Source organism: Balaenoptera borealis, assembly GCF_965194805.1.
Source record: "Balaenoptera borealis genome assembly, chromosome: 20".
Classification (NCBI taxonomy): Eukaryota; Metazoa; Chordata; class Mammalia; order Artiodactyla; family Balaenopteridae; genus Balaenoptera; species Balaenoptera borealis.
Genome location: NC_138879.1, coordinates 42,885,988 through 42,903,533, shown reverse-complemented (window position 1 = coordinate 42,903,533; position 17,546 = coordinate 42,885,988). Strand labels below are relative to the sequence as shown.

The following is a 17,546-nucleotide window of genomic DNA, read 5'->3' as shown; positions in this document are numbered from 1 at the left end:
TGCCTTGGTGAACTAGCCCTTCTCTCTGCCTGAATGCTCTCCCCCTCTCTTCCCCGCCCTGTTCATGGTTCACGCTGTCACTTCACTCAGGTCTCAGCTCAAATGACCCCTCTTTTAAGAAGCCTTTTCCGACCACCCTACCTGTAATGCCTCCCCGGCCCTTCCTGGTCTGTACCCTTCAATCTCTCACCTACTTTACTTTTCTTCACAGCACTTGTTACCACCTGAAAGTTCGTTATTTTATTAACTGTCATCTCCACTAGAATAAAAGACCTCAGGAGGGCAGGGGCTTTGCACCCCAAGAGCACAGAAGAATGTGTAGCTCAGAGGTGCTCCATACACCTTGTCTGACCTACTGACCAACGGGCTGAGTAGACTTAATACATGAGCGACAACACTTTAATCCAAAAGAAGCAGCTGGCTAGGAAGCTTCTCTTCTTCGTAGGCCTTCTTTCCAAGGTATCCGTACTGGGTGTGAACTTGCTATCCTCTGCCTGGTTTTATTTCTCCACAGATTTTTCACATTTTCTTGGATTGTGAGAAGATTCTGACCACTCAGGATCTATCACCACTGACACCATAGCCACTCTGATATTAGGGTGGTCCCTTAGCTGGACACACTACAAAGACACTACAGTGGGAATCTGAGTATGTAAAGCTTTCGGCTGGGCCAGAGGCTATTTGACACTCTCCCATGGCCACTGGCCTGGCCGGGGGACTGCTGAGTACACTGGCGGGGGTGCCAGAGGATGGCAGCAATGAACGGAGAAACTGAGGCAACCCAAGGGAAATCAAGGAACATCATATTAATAACAGGGTTCCTGCCCTAAGTTTACAGATTTTATCATCATAAAGTAATATATTATTTCACTCACTAAGTATGATCAAGCAGAACTAGAAAAATTACCAGAAACTCTTAAAATGGTGACATAAAATAATCATGTGCATATATATTATGTAATATACATGTCAAAGAGCTTAACATAAAGACAAATAATAAAATTTCAATCCTACCTGTTATACATGAGGCGCTTGAAATCTTGAAATAAAGTGTCTTTGTTTTTGTCAATAAAACCGACGACAGAATAGCTAGTTGAGAAAAAAAAAAAAAAAAGAAAACACATTATTCACCACGCGAGAGCCACTTTTAAGCTTTTCTAGAAGTCTACAAGCCTTTCCACAGTTAAATTATGCAACCAATCATCTATAAAGCTGATATTGTCCACCCGGTTCTGGGCTAAAGAATAACAAATTCACCTACTGTACAGAGGGGGTGTTGTTTCTATTCCTCAAAAGGAGAGCCAACATCAGTGTCATCATTATGATTAAGACCATCATTCTCTACTGGTTTGTTGCTTACCTCAAGACGATGACTTTTAAAAAGACAGCTGTATTTATCATCCAGCATTCCTAAGATAAAAGCAAAACGGCAACGTACAGGATCTAACAGTCTTATCCGTAGGGAGGTCAAATGACTTGCCTAAGGCTCGCTCACTGTGTTCAGGGTGGGAGAAAAGAATCCAAGAAGAGCTGCAAAGGACGGTAAGATTTGGATAAGCAGAAGAGACAGAGGAAGGCAGATCACACAGGGAAACAGATTAAATGAAAGGGCGGGAGCAGGCACATGCGCGGCGTTCTCAAGAGGAAATGAAAAGGTCAGTGTTCATGGTTTGGAGGAAGGGACGTGAGTAATGTCCTGAAGGTCTAGCTAAGATTGCAGCTGGTGACAAAGGTAGGAATGGGGGTTGCTCTGCTGCAGTGACTGGCATGGCTCTAGAGGGAGAAAACTAGGGGATGAGGGGGGATAACAGGAAGGGAGGGTTCTGCATGATTAAAACAGGCTGAGAGGAGGCTGGGTAAGTAGTAACCCTATAGAGGCAGCTGCTCCTTACAGCTCTCCTTTCTTGCCTGACTGTATTGTCTTCCTTGACAATCGCACCTAACCCTGACCCCCCACCGATGTTCCAGCCTTACATGTTTAATTCTGCAAGGACGTTCCTTCAGGCTGTGCTGCCCGTGGGCATACTTTAAGGCCGTCAGGTCCAAAATTATTTCCTTGCCTCCTCCAACCTCGGTCTTCTTCCTAATACCTTCAAGTCTCTTCTGACTGAGCCCTTGAAGTCACCTGACTCTTAATCTATCATTAGACCCATACAATTCAAACTTCAAACTCCTTATTTTGGCCTTTAAGACTCATTGTGATTTGATCTCAATCTACTTTTCTAGGCGTTTCTACTTCTCTATGCCACCAAAGGATACACTCCAGTCAAATGGGTCTAGTTACTACTTCCTAAATATTTTTAGCCTCCTTCCCACTTTTTCCTATAAAAATAATTCCTAGCACCCAAGGACCAGCATCTGCCTTCCTGGGTTTATCACACACAGTTAGAAGTATTATATCATTTGCTTATTCTTAATTCTGGCAACACATTATTACTCATATGGCAATTATTTTCAACCATCTTTTGTGGTATCAGTGTATGTATATAAATGTGTGTATGTGTATATATATATGGGAGTGTGTGTTAACAAATACATGCACACAACCACATATGTATGTATGCATCTTACATGGAAGGCTCTTTGTGGGCAGGGAACATACTTTATAAAGTATTGTGCACACAGAAGATACCCAGCAAAAATCTGAAAAAGGGTTGAAGAGCTTAAGAAGAGGAGGGGAAGTCTGAGGCATCAAATATTCCGCTATGGGGCCGGTTAGCTTTCTGGACCACGAGTCTGAAAACCTAGTTATTGTCTCAGCTATTCCGTAAGCTTGCTGTGTGACCTTGGGTAAGAATTTTACACAATCTGCATAAATTTCTTCATGCCCTGCATGTTCTCTAAGGCCTCTGTCCAGCTCTGCAGTTATGCCAATCTGGGCTGTATAAAAAGTACTCTCTATAAGTGAGGCCTGGATTTTCAGAGGCAGATATCTGCATGATACTGGATCTTCCCTCTTCAGTATTCCGGAACCTGGAAATAGCACCAGAAAAAGTGGATAATGGTGCCATCCCAGCACTAACGGCTAGTTTGACAGAGGGGTGTGTGTGTGATAATTTTGAGCCATATTATTTTATGATTCTAGAGTTTTAATTCAAATCAGGAACAGCTATTAAAATTTCCTCAAATGTCTTTTTGGCATTTATAGAGACGATCATTTGCTTTCTGTTGTTGTTTAATTTCTTCCTGTAATGGGTTACATGAATAGAATTCCTAATGTAAAAAATAAGCAGAAAGGAAAAGAGGGGACTTCAAACAAAAACAAGATAGTAAGCAGTGTTGGGTGGGCAAAACATAGTAAGCGTAGCAGACTGACAAATGCCACCTTTGAAAGACAACCATGTCAAATTCCCTGGAACCTGCGAATGTTACCTTACATGGTAGAAGATGTGATTACATGAAGGACCTTGGGAAGAGAAATTCATCCCGTATTATTCAGGTGGGCCTTAAATGCCATCACAAGTGTAGTTTTAAGACAGAGGCAGATTTAACACAGACACCCTGAAGAGGAGGAGGCAGTGTGACCACAGAGGCAGAGACTGGAGTGATGCAGCCGCAAACCAAGGAAGGCTGGCAGCCACCAGACGCTGGAGAGAGCAAGGAACAATCCTCCTCTAAAGCCTCCAGAGTGTGGCCCTGCCGACTCCTAGATTTCTAACTTCTGGCCTCCAGAACTGTGAAAGAATAAGTTTCTACTGTTTTACGCCACCAATTTGTGGTCATTTGTTACAGCAGCCCTAGGAAACGAAAATACTAACGTATTTTTTTAGTTTAGGTATATTTTTTTAGCTTCATTTTCTTCCCCAATTCTACTTTTATTGTATTATAACCAGAAAATGTAGCTTGTGAGAATTTCACTTTTTCAAATAACACTTGAAAATTCATATGGTAAACCGGTTTTTGCTCATATAGTTACCCAACCACTAGTAGTTCTTTATGTACAATGGTGACTTTCACCTCTGGGCCTGCAGGCCTGCTATCTCTTCTGCTTGGAATGCCCTCTCTTACTCTTCTCTTCCTAATTCTGTCTTCTGACTAAGCCTCTTTTACTCCTAGGACTCAGCTGGGACATCACTTCCTACAAGGCTTGGCCACACTCCTCACTCTGGGTTAATTACTCCTCCTCAGTGTTCCCATAATGCCTTGCATGTCTCCAATTTAACCCCTTCCGTTCTCCATTATAACAACTTATCATGTATTCTGCCTGTATCCTCCACTAAACTGTTAGCTTCTTCAGGGCACGGCCCATATTACCCATCTTTCTATCCCAGTTCTTAACATACTTCCATGGTTTATTTAACCATCAGCTGATTTTGACTGAGTGCCAACAATGCCAGGAACTGTGTATGGTCACGTGGTGTGTCTTCAATAAATGTTTGAAAAGCAAGGGATGAATGAAGCTATGCCAATGTTTTAAGTGAAGAAATTAAAATATACTGGCATATGAAATGGCTGGAAAATGCAAATGAATACAAAAACAATTTCCATTTTCCTCGATTATATTATCTGAAGTGAGGCTGCATGCAAATCATCACATCGGGTACCAAAGTAAGATACTCACACCACGTCACCTGCATAATGTCGAATTCGAAAATCTCGATCAAACTCCAGGATTTTGTCCGAGGCGCAGAGCTAAGAAATCAAGAAGGGGATGATCTTGAAAACAGACATTCTCTCTTTCCTAAAAATATATTCCAACTTAATAGGAGAGGATAATCATGTCACAAATCACGATATCATTATGAAGGAAATCACAGAGAGTGGGGCTTGATTTAATTTGGCGAATGTGGTAAAGACTGAGAACTTTCACCAGAAGTCCACATAGTCAGACTTCATTTCTTGGCCGAGTGATCAAGTTCTGGATGATGGAAGGTGAGTGCAAGTGAGGTGAGGCTGTTCAAGGCCAAAGCTGGTAAGAAGTGGGTGATTCTCCTCTGTACTTTCTTTTCACCTCCCACTAGTTGGATGCAGAGAAGGATAGTCCCCAGGGGCTGGAAGAGCCAGAAGATGGAAGAAGTCTGGGTCCCTGGGAGGGAAACAGACTTCTATTGTCTATGACACTTAAATCTTGGTTGCTATCTTAACACAGCCCAGCCTACCTTGACTGATAGAGTCTCTTTCTCCTCCATGTCCCACTTAAGGAGGACCATATTGAGGGTTTGCTATCTCCTAGGCATGGACATCTCATTCAATACTCACAATTGACATCTAGACTAAGTATTATGGGCTCTCTTTTACATACATGGAAACTAAGGCTCAAAGACATTAGGTAACTGGCCCAAGGTCCAGCTGGTAAGTGGTAGCTCTGGGAAGGATTCTTGGGACTGAATGCAATGTCTGTACTCTCCTATGTACACAACAACCTGGCTCACCTGTCTTCTGCTAAGCCGGGACTCCAGGTCTATCGCTTCACAGATCAACCTTCTGCAGCTGTTTCTCACTGAAGAGGTACTTTATGGGAAGGCAGTTTTTATATAGCCCTGGGTCTCTATAACTTTCTGCAATTTCCTTATTACAGTAGCACCTAGATTCTTTGACCGCCCTGTGAAGGATCACTTGATATCCTATAGATTCAAAAGCAGATGTCTAAGAATCCATAAGCATTGAGTGCAGTTACATACAAACACCACTTGACTTGTAGTGTTAGACAGCAAACAACCCCAACCAGGTTGGTGGGTTCTATGTGGATGTCTAGATTATTAAAGGAATAATTAGTCTATTAATTCAACAAGTGAATAATTATAGGAAGCTAGTGTCAGACTTCTGAGGTTCCAATCTTGGCTCTACCATCTACTTGCTCTGTTTCCTTTAGTAATCACTTATTTCAGAGAGTTGGTCTGGAGGTTAAATGAACTATGGAGACCAAAGTGTCTAACATTCAGCGGGGTCTCCAAAATATTTAATTCCTCTTTCCTTCTCTCTCTCTTATTAACCACTTTTACAAAACCCTTTTACTTACAAAATGCCCAAAGGAAAAGGACCCAAGAGATATCTATACTATTATAATTGAATATTCTTACATTTGGATACTGCAAAGTCTTAACTGATCTAAACACAGAAGTTTTTAGATTTTTCTTTACTTTATAAAAAAATAATACAAGTTATGTATTTATCATTCAACTTTATATGTTAATAATATTTTACACACTTATTTTATGGTTTACTGGATCATCTGCCTGCCTCTCCATGATAACTTTAAGGCACGAGAAACAATTTAGCCCCTAAATAAGCACAAGCCAGAAACTTCTTATTTAGCCTGTCAATAATTCTAGCTAATCGTTAATAACCAATAGCAATGATAATACCTGCTTTAACATACAGAATAATAGCATTTATTTAACAGAAAGACTCATAGTGATGAAAATATCCAGACAGCTTGGTTATTTCATTTCTTTCCTTCATTAGGCAAAAATCCCAGAAAAGAACACACAAAAAATTTCCATCTCGGGATTTGTCTGGGGGAGGATGCTGAGGGAGAAAGGAACCACCTGGTCTGAGAGTTGGGAAAACCTGGGCTCCCACATTAAAAAAAAAGAAAAGAAAGGAAAGAAAAAAACAATTCCACCTCCACAGATAAATTACTATTTAGCATTTCCTATCAAGTCAGTAGCAGCTGCTTAAAAGTACCGTACGTACAGTTTCTACTGTAAATATGAAATTATATTTCAAAATATTTGGTTGATAAATTCGAGTGTATAAATGGCCAAGGTGAAACATAACAAAATGAAGTGATTTCTCACATGAGAATCACAGTTATTTATTTAAACAAAGTGGAGCCTTGCCTGTTTTAGTTTGGAATTCAATATTTCATAAGATCTATTTGGTATGATTGTGACCAATTCAACTGAATTGGACAAACACAGATTGTCTACCAATGCCAGGCGAGTCTCCAAAACCTGAACTGAGATTATAAAGGACATTTATACCCAACCCCTCAGAGACAGGACATTTGCCCTGTAATCATGCCGTCTTTCAAAGCACCTCTGTAAATTATTTACGGGGCTTCTAACTTGGCTCGCTGCTCTGTCCCCAGCACCCAGGATTGTACCCGGAAAATGAGAGGCACTGAAGTATTTGTGTTATAAATAGGAAATGACTGAAGGAATAACCCTAGCTAGACCCCTAATGTCAAAGATCAGACTGTAGCATCTGAAAGCCGACTTACAGCAGGCTACAAGTTAGTCCTCAGTAATAGACCAAGGAGAATATTTTAGAAATAAACTAGTCTAAAATAAATATCAGCCAGTAATATATTTCTTGATGATTTGTGCTGTCTCCAGTTAATTGGGGACTCTTACTGTTCTGATTATATAATTTCAGAAGGGACAAAGTCAGAATACAGATTTATTCATGCTAAAAAGTGGCAGTGGGTCATAGATTTATATGGAATTATGGAGGAGCAGAAATGTTGGCCCCTTTCCTTCTGGAAGTGAAGAAGAATGCGGCCTGTTTTTCCTTCAGCTTATGGTTGCTAGACAAGCCTACATTTGTAGGGAACACCTAGGGATGACGGCGTGTCTCTTCTATGACAAATATTATGGCAAACATACTATATGCTAGGCACAGCACAAATGTCGGATAACCACGACTGCCACCAACTATCATGGAGATATGATCTGCTTATAACATTTTTAGAATGTGAAAAATAGGGACTTAAGAAGGATCACCATTCATTTAAGGAATGAGTTTCCTTGTAACACTAGGATTTCAGCTAGAATTTCTCTGTTTTCAAGAAAGTCACATAGTCGGAAGAACTACAGCAGAGAACACATACTAGATTTTTATAACTGAGGATTACAGTAGAAAGTCAAGGACAAAAGCTATTTTCAGTGCCAGAATTATCAGATGCAGGAGCAAAATTCTAGCACATGAACAAGGACTCTGTACCTATTGGTTATAAATGACATCATGCTTTCTAAAGCATCATGTTCATTTTTCCTATTTCTAGCAAATGGAATAGTCTAGAGCTCCCTCTCCTGGACACTGTGATTTCTATCAATCTCGTCATCCTACAAACCAGAAAGGCAGAATTTAGCCACAGCAATAAATCATTTCATGGATGTTTATGGTCTCTCTCACTTGAGTGGACATTCTTTCAACCCAACATATAAAGTCATTGAATTCTGTCCAACAATGAGGAAACTCTTAATGATCAAAATGAGAGGAAGTTCTCATTATACACACTACCTTTCGGCTGGAAAAATGACCATGTTTGCCCAGTTTACTGTTAAGTGCTTCCAGGAACATCTCATCGGTGACTTTGCCGACATTCATGCAGGCGTCATCCAGGATGGCGATGATGCCCTTGTGTTGCTGTTCCACGAGGTCCACGATGATCTGATTGTTGAAGTAATCGATCTGCAGGACACAGCAAAGCGGCAATTCCAAAGGCAACGGAAACCAGGAACAGGTGCAACAGCAATGCCTCCATAGGTATCAGGAATTTAAGTCACTTTGGCGTCAAAGAGGTGAATAACACTAATGAGGTATAACGCTAAAAGGAGCACACATTCTAACAGAGGTTTTTTAAAAAAATGTATTTGTGGGGCTTCCCTGGTGGCGCAGTGGTTAAGAATCCGCCTGCCAATGCAGGGGACGCGGGTTCGAGCCCTGGTCTGGGAAGATCCCACATGTCGAGGAGCAACTAAGCGCGTGCGCCACAACTACTGAGCCTGTGCTCTAGGGCCCACGAGCCACAACTACTGAGCCCGTGCATCTAGAGCCGTGCTCTGCAACAAGAGAAGCCATGACAATGAGAAGCCCGCGCACCGCAAGGAAGAGTAGCCCCCGCTCGCCCCAAGAGAAAGCCTGTGCCCAGCAACGAAGACCCAACACAGCCAAAAATAAAAACAAACAAATAAATAAATTTATTTTAAAAATGTATTTGTGGACTTTTTATCATAAAACATTTTGCCTTAAATGAGTACAGCTCCAGGCAAAAATTATAAAGTAGATAATGTTTCTCCCTTCGCTAACTCTTGTTTTAATCCTGTCTTCATATCCTGCACCTAACCTTATTCGTCAGACCCTCAATCCCTCAATCTGCTGGCTGTTAACCGCAAGACCCAGATTCCAATAAGTATCAACAAATAACCTTGAAGTATTCATTGATATTGAACTTGATGGAGTTAAGGTGTTTCCGAGAACTTGCATTTTTAGTTACACGGCCCTGGCTGACTAAAAATCCCAAAGAGTATCTCCTTCAGTTTTCCAAAGTTAAAAAGCATATATGGGTCTAACAGAGGTTTCCAGGGTACAATATAAAAAATTTAATTCTGAGATATAAGTATCCGTAAAGGATAAGAATAAGCTTTTCATTTGCTTCCACAAGGCTGAATAAAGTTGTAAATAACTGCAGGCTCTTTAGCCACTTCAGCACACACAAGGTTTGTGTAATAATCCTCTTCTACACCGGTCTATTCCGATAGCCTGCAGCATACGTATCACCACACGCACAGAAAGCACACATGGGCCTGACTCAGGAAAGCTCTAGTACCTCATTTGAAGACGGGCGGCTTATACATTTTAATCTTGTGTGTTGATGTGTCCCGCCTCATTTAGGAGGTACCTGAACTGCAGGTTGTCCCCACTACCTTCTGTAAGATCGACACACTCACGATAGAGTATTACGGTGTCTCATGGATCCCTGTTCAATGCTTTTTAAAATCCAAGGGCTCATGCCAGCTATCTGTCTGTGGCTTTCAGCTCCATCCCTAGTCTTCCAAGTCCTCCTCTGTATTCCATGGACTGAAAGTCTGCAAACTGGGTGGGTTTTTTTTGGTTTCCTTTTTTGTTTTTTTTTTGACTTTTTTTTTAAAAAATGGGAATTATTTATTTATTTATTTATGGCTGTGTTGGGTCTTCATTTCTGTGTGAGGGCTTCCTCTAGTTGTGGCAAGCGGGAGCCACTCTTCATCGCGGTGCGCAGGCCTCTCACTATCGCGGCCTCTCTTGTTGCGGAGCACAGGCTCCAGACGCGCAGGCTCAGTAGTTGTGGCTCACGGGCTTAGTTGCTCCGCGGCATGTGGGATCTTCCCAGACCAGGGCTCGAACCCGTGTCCCCTGCATTGGCAGGCAGATTCTCAACCACTGCGCCACCAGGGAAGCCCCCAAACTGGGTGGTTTTTACTTTGTTTTTTATACTTTTCTGGTTTGTCTAAATCAGTGATTCTCAACAGAGGGTGACTTTGCCCCCCAGGGGCATTTGGCAATGTCTGGAGACATTTTAGGTGGTCATGACTAGTAGAATGCTACTGGCATCCAGTGGGAAGAGGCCAGGGATACTACTAAACATCCTACAAAGCACAGGACAGACTCACAACAGTTATCTGGTCTAAAATGTTAGTACAGAGATGGAGGAGCCCTGGTCTAAGTATTTACTTTTATTGTGGGCACTTATTACATTTCTCATTATGAAGAAAAGTTATTTCTATCTTTGGAAAAAATATCCTTAAAATATTCAAAAAGCAGGAACTCTGTAGTAATTAACAGCTGAAATCGTAGACTTTGCGACTATGGAATTAAAGATTAAGTCTTTTGTGCCAAGAACAAAAGCATTAAATTCCCCAAATTCCAACTGTCTAACTAAAAGTGATTATTAGTCTTTGCTGAAGAGTCCAGTAGCTTCTGGTTCACAGTTTAACGTTGCTTCAAACACTGCTTACAGTCGTGGTTTTCAAACTAGGTTCTTCTGGCAACCTGGTATTCCCAGGAGGTTTCTTAGCGGATGCAGGGGACAAAGAGAGATGAGAGGGGATGGCTCAGGGGCACAGGGCTCTGGGCCTCCCATCCTCACTCCAAATAGAGCAGCTTTGTGCCAAATAGAGTCAAGTTCTCAGCACCTAAAGATGACTTGCAAACTACGGCACCAAAATCATGTAAAGGCGAATCAATTAGGGAGACAAGACATTATGAATCTCTTGGTGGAAGTTCACATACCACCTATGAAGTAGACGGTGATCCTGACACCAGTCAAGACTCTAGATCTAATAACCAATGTACAGGACATATAAGGAACAGAGAAACAGATTAGGTGACACCTCAGGAACCCCATTAGCAAAATCCAGACAGTGGGAAACTCTAAAGAACAAATGACTCATTCTCTCAACAAAAGATTGCAAGGAAAATAGAGAGAGAGAGGAGAGAGGAGAATATCAATGGATGTTCAAGAGGCCTATCAACCAATCACAACGTAAGTAACTTATTTGGATCTAAATTCAAACAAACTGTAAAAGCAAAACCAAAAACTCTAAGACAACTGAGGAAATGTGAAATGTGAACACTGGCTGCATATTTGATGACATTAAGGAATTACTGTTAATTTTTTAGGTGTGATAATGGTGTCGTGGCTATGGTTTCTTATAAAAGTCTTTATCTTTTAGAGAAACACACTGAAATATTTACAGATGAAATAATGTGATGTCTGATATTTGCTTCAAAATAATCTGGGGGTGGGTCGGGTACAGATGACACAAGACTGGCAATTCACTGATAACTATTAAAGCTGAGTGATGGGTACAATGAGTTTATTATATTGTGATCTCTGCTCTTATGTATGCTTGAAATTTTCCATAATAAAAAATTTTTTTAAATTAATCACTATGTTCTAAAGTTTGGAGTTTTTAAAGGAAACACTTGCCCAGAATGGAGATTCTAATTTGGGGACCCGGGCTGTATTCAGTAACTATTATTTTGGAGTGAGCTTTCTGTTACCTCTAGGTCACATTTTTCTTGGTTTATTTCACTAAGAATTGTTTTAAAGGGCTTTTGCTCCTTTTTCGGATGTTTGAAATAGTCTCCTGCAATTGTTGACTTTTCCCTTTATCAACTATGCCTGTGGAATTTGATATTCTGATTGTTAAAGGATATTTTGGACCAGTATCTCTGAACCGCATCTGAATAACAAGGTTTATGATTAAGTTTGCTGTAAAAACCTAAGCCCTAGTTATAGTTGTGTATTATGTTACGCAACAGATTCACTCTAAGAAAGCTGCATATAAACTTAATTGAACTGAATTACATCTTAAATATGTGATGAGACTTCACTCTTTAAATCAAAACTGTAGGTATTCCTATTAAAAAGTAATAATACACCCTTTGCTTTATTTGTAAATACGTAGAATTCATACTACTATACTTGAACAAAATTGTAATGGTATTCTAATATTTAACACACGATGGATGGAAGGCAAAGAAGAAATTTGAAGCAGGAAAGCTAGTTATTATCCTTTTTCTGAATGAGAGGAGATGGAAAGTAGGAAGATGGGAAGGAATATAAAAGTAATTTAAATACAGCATTTCAAATAGCTTTTTACTGCTTACATTGGATATCAAAATACAAATACTGACTTCATTATCTATGCTATTTGGCAAAAGGATAAACACAGAAATTTATGGAAACTCAAGTTTTTGAATTTTTCATGTCTGTCCTCAAAATTGTTTAAGAATACAAATTTCAAAGAAAATTACAGGGTCCCATTTCTATCGTGAGCAGGAGGTCTAATTGTCATGTTTTTAGCTGTGATCTGTGGTATTGCACCCAGCGTCAATCATACTGCCTGGCTGCATCTTATCGGACTAGTGACGAGTACAAAGTTCACAGAGAGCCAGGAAAAGAGAGGTGACAGCTGTTGTGTGACACAAAGTAAAGTAAATGGAAATCAAAGTTAATACACATGTTTTCATGCATGGCTTTCAGGGAATATGAACCTCATTAACCAAAGACAATAAAATGCCACCGGGCTTACAAAGTAGGAGAAGAAAAAAGGAGAAATCAGAGCAAAAAAAGAAAGAAGGAAGGGGAAGAAACTCAATTTGGAAGCAAAGTTCAGCCAACTGAAGGCATAAGTTGCTGCTCTGAATAACTTATAAATGATGCTAAACTCTAATAGACAGATGTGAATCAAAAAACTATGTGGTATCAGCTGTAAAGTGAACATAAGTTTACTGATTTTTAACTCAGCCTTTTCTGGGCACCAACCCGACAGTCAACCAAATTAGAGAAATCCCACCTATCAACCCTGAAAATGAACTGTAATATTTCAATACCCCAAAAAGGAAAGCTAAGGTTTAGGTGTTTCAAGCACCCAAGAAGATCAGCAGATACCCAAGATGCTAAGAGTTGACATTATCGTGAACAGTCTGTACGAGTCCACTCACGTGCTTCCAGGGGATCCCTTCCCGCTGGTACTCCTCCTGTTCTTGCTTCAGGACCAGCTGAATAAACAGCTGCTGGAGCTTCTCATTGCAGTAATTGATGCAGAATTGTTCAAAGCTGCAAGAAAAGGAATCAATTAGGCTCAAACAAATAAAAAAAATAAACAATAGGGTTTTCAGTATCTTATCTGGTTTACCTGTTGTTGTCGAAGATTTCAAAGCCGTAGATATCCAAGACACCAATAACAGTGTTCTTCCCGTGGATGGTGGTGTCAGAGTTCTTGACCTCAATAATATCATTGATGCGAGAAACAATCCAACAAAAAAGGCGCTCATATATGGCCTGTGATGAAAATGACATCGTAAATTCTTGCCCATTGGAAATGCGTCCCCTGTTTGGATTTGTGAAAAGTTTTAAATTCCTATTGAATTAAATTCCTACTGACCTCCTCCTTACCGTTTAGCATAGCTGTTAATCCTCTAAGCTGAAAAATGAGAAATGCACATCATCTGTTTAAAAATTATACGACGTATGCATGACGTTTGGAGTTTTAAAAGATTATTATGGGTCACTACATGTGTTGTATTCCAACAACATTCCTTAGGTGTGTTTCTGTGCCCTGCTAATACCAATAATTTGCCTACTGCTTCGTATAAGTCACTTCATTGCTTTATTTTAATCTCATCAACTATAAAAAGCAGAGAACCAATGAGTTCTATGCCCTATGGATTCTAAATATATGAACATTGATTTATAATGCTAAATAAAGATCTGAGCCAAAAGGCCACCATTTCAAATTCCTTGAGAATCAAATACACAGTCAATGCATAAGCATACACACGCAAACACACACAGGGACAAAGGCACCACACACTCACACACATTCACATCCTGACACAAATGTGCACTGCAATGTCACATCTTTAGAAAACCTTTCCTTAACATCTCCCTCCAGCAACCCTCTCTCTTCACCTACACACATCTATACACATCACCTCCATTCCTCCCCTCCCCCTCCCCCCTTTATGCTTCCAGCCACTCCAGCCTTCACTTCTCTCTCTTGACTCCATTGAAATGGCTCATCAAGGACCCCAAGCACCTCTATATGGACCCTTTCTTGTACCTCTACAGGGACATCTTACTCAGATACTCAGCATCACTCAACCCAATTTCCTACTCTTGTCTTGAAACATTGGGCTCTCTGGGATTCGTAATATCACACTTTGTTTGTTTGTTTGTTTTTGGCCATGCCAGGTGGCATGTGGGAACTTAGTTCCCCAACCAGGGATCGAACCCACGCCCCCTGCAGTGGAAGAGTGAGGTCTTAGCCACTGGACTCCCAGGGAAGTCCTGAATCCACACTTTCTTCATTTTCCTCTTATTTCACTGGCTGCTCCTTCTCGGTGACCTTTAGTAGGTCTCCTCCTCTACCTGATCTCTAAAAGTTGGATCTCTTCCTAGTCCTCTTCACTCCCTATCTCTTCCTCTCTAAGTCATTTCATACAACATTAAAGAACGGTGATATAATATTACCCCTAAATGTATCACCTGAATGCAGACCTCTCCTCCGAGCTCCAGGCTCCCGTGTCTGACTGCCTACCCGATAACACTCTTGGATGTCTCACAGCTGTCTCAAACTTATGTCCTGTCTGGACTATTGATCTTCCCACCTCCTAAAACTGTTCCTACCCAACTTTTTTTTTTTTTAATTTAATTAATTAATTTATTTTTATTTTTGGCTGCGTTGGGTCTTTGTTGCTGTGCGTGGGCTTTCTCTAGTCGCGGTGAGCGGGGGCTACTCTTTGTTGCATTGTGAGGGCTTCTCAATGCGGTGGCTTCTCTTGTTGAGGAGCATGGGCTCTAGGTGCGCAGAATTTAGTAGTTGTGGCACGCGGGCTCAGTAGTTGTGGCTTCGCGGGCTCTAGAGCGCAGGCTCAGTAGTTGTGGTGCATGGGCTTTGTTGGTCTGCGGCATGTGGGATCTTCCCGGACCAGGGCTCGAACCCGTGTCCCCTGCATAGTCAGGTGGATTCTTAACCACTGTGCCACCAGGGAAGTCCTTCCTACCCAACTGTTAACCATAAATAAATAGAAACAGAACCGTGGGGATTCATTCACTCATTAAATGTTTGCTGGGTACTTGCTCTGTGCAGTTTGTGGGAGATACTGTACCAAGTAAAATGAACATTGTCTCTGTCTCCAAGGAGCTCAGGGAGTAGAGTGAAGGAAAATCACACACATGCGTGCACACACGCACACAGATGAGGAGCATGGGATGTGAGGAGACTTCAACCTGTTCAGTGTTCAGAAAGGTCAGGGATGGCTTCTCTGAGAAAGTGGGCTGAGATCAGAAGGATGGTAAGAGTTAACCAGGTGAGAGGGGAGAGAAGAACAATCCAGGCAGAGGAAACAGCATGTGCAGAGGCCCTGTGGCTGGAAGGATAAAGGGATAAAGACAACATGTAAGGCCTGAGAGAAGTCTAATGTGGTAAAGGGGAGAAACGAGTCTGGAATATGGCAGGAAATGAGACAGGAGAGGTGGGTTGGACCATGTCAGAAATTATCCTTGATTCCCTCATCCCCAGAACAACAGGTCCTGTGGATTTTATTCTCCAGATACAGTTTGTCTCAAATCATCCTCTTTTCCCCATTTCCACTGCTACTTTCCCTGTCCAAGCTGCTATCAGCATCCTCCTGGATTACTGAAATATCCTCTTAATTGGTCTCTTTGCTTCCACCCTTGCCCTACCCACTGCCCCATAAGATTCTCATACTAAGGTCAGAGCCATCATTTTAAAAATTCAAACTTGATGACATTGCCTCTGCTTAAAATATTCCACTCTCCATTGCATTTGGATAAATTCAAATTCCTCTGAAGACTAAAAACCAAGCAAGAGGTTTATAAGAGTAAACAATGGAATATGGAGCAACCTAATCAACCAGCAAACAAGAAAAAGAGAAAATGTAAACTTGGGAAAATAAAATATTTGCCACATGGATAACAGATAATGGGTTAAAGTTATGAGCTCTTACAAATGGACAGTAAAAAGATAACAGCCCCAAAGAAAAATGTACAAAGCATATACCCAAGCAATTCTCAGAATAGATGTAAATACTTTACAAAAATAGGAAAAGATGCTCAAATACACTAGCAATGAAAACTAAAGTAACAATGAGGTATCACTGTACACCCAGAAAATCAGTCACTTAAAGCTTCAGATCGGGGTGTCCTTTGACCTGCTCATTCCTGGGAGGCCATCTAACTGAAATAAAAGCACTGGTGTGTAAGGAAAGATGGACAAGGATGCAGCATTGTTTGTAGTGGCAAAAAAAAAAGAGAACAAGGTGAATGACGTAAGAGGTGGATGGTTAATAAATTATGGTCCCATCACCACACAGACACTAAAACAATGGGTCCATCAGTTGGCCTGAAGGGGACTTGCACGAAGCATTATCGAGTGAGGAAAGCAAAACGAAGGGCCACAAAAGGGGCCTGTGCAAGCGAGGGGCCCTGAGCTCCCCGGTCAGTCAGCTTCTGCTTTTCTGAGAATGTTTCTGGCAGCGATGCTCACAGCCATGGGGTGTTGTTGAGACCGTGATGGTCAAAAAGCGCCACTCTGGTTTCAAGAGGCTTAACCTGCTTTCAAGGAACGTCTGAACACCTCCTCACAGAATTTCACTAAAAATGAAACTGAGATCAACACCAGGCTGTGAGATAATAGAAAATACACTGGTCTCTGCCCCTGGTTCCTGGCACAGAGCTCTTGAAACCCTTGTAATTTCCTATGTGATGAGAACACTCGGAGCGTCTCTTGTTCTGATATTGGTCCTGGACCCCATCCCTGACCCGGGGCTCCTAAAACCCCTGTAAATTTCTGCGTGATAAGGGCATTAGGAGCATCTTTACTCTACTGAGGTGACTCTGAGTGGGCTCCTAGCTGGGGGCTGGGTACCAGGAAGACCAAGCCACGATCAGAAGCTTAGAACTTCCAGTCCCACCCCTCATCCTCCAGAGAGGGAAGAGGGGCTGGAAATGGAGTTAATAACTGACCATGCCTACATGAGGAAGCTCCATAATATCCCCAAAGTACAGGGCTTGGGAGCTTCCCAGTTGGCGAACACATCCACACACTGGGAGGGTGATGTACCCCAACTCCATGGGGACGGAAGCTCCTGTTCTCGGGACCCTCCCACACTTTGCCCTGTAAATCTCTTCATCTGGCTGTTGGTCTGTATCCTTTATCATATCCTTTAATAACTGGTAAATGTAAGTGAATGTTTCCCTGGGTTCTGTGAGCCACTCTAGCAATTAATGGAATCCAAGGAGGAGGTTGCTGGTACTTCCCACCTATAGCTGGTTGGTCAGAAGCACAGGTGATAAGCCTGTGTGT

General features: G+C 41.5%; 1 protein-coding gene across 10 annotated transcripts in view; it reads right to left on the bottom strand.

Annotated features, from left to right (window-relative positions):
- MYO1D (myosin ID) overlaps window positions 1-17,546 on the bottom strand; it is a 349,962-nt gene that overhangs the window by 217,603 nt on the left and 114,813 nt on the right. For all 10 annotated transcript variants that reach the window (XR_014238195.1, XR_014238196.1, XR_014238197.1 and 7 more), the window contains exons 9-13: window positions 13,353-13,498; window positions 13,159-13,273; window positions 8,188-8,358; window positions 4,562-4,632; window positions 1,015-1,089 (exon numbers count right to left, since the gene is read on the bottom strand). Coding sequence is in view for 7 of the 10 variants with exons in the window: in XM_082370869.1 (XP_082226995.1) it covers window positions 1,015-1,089; window positions 4,562-4,632; window positions 8,188-8,358; window positions 13,159-13,273; window positions 13,353-13,498 (578 nt within the window). In the remaining 3 variants the exon portion in view is untranslated. The remainder of the gene's footprint in view (window positions 1-1,014; window positions 1,090-4,561; window positions 4,633-8,187; window positions 8,359-13,158; window positions 13,274-13,352; window positions 13,499-17,546) is intronic.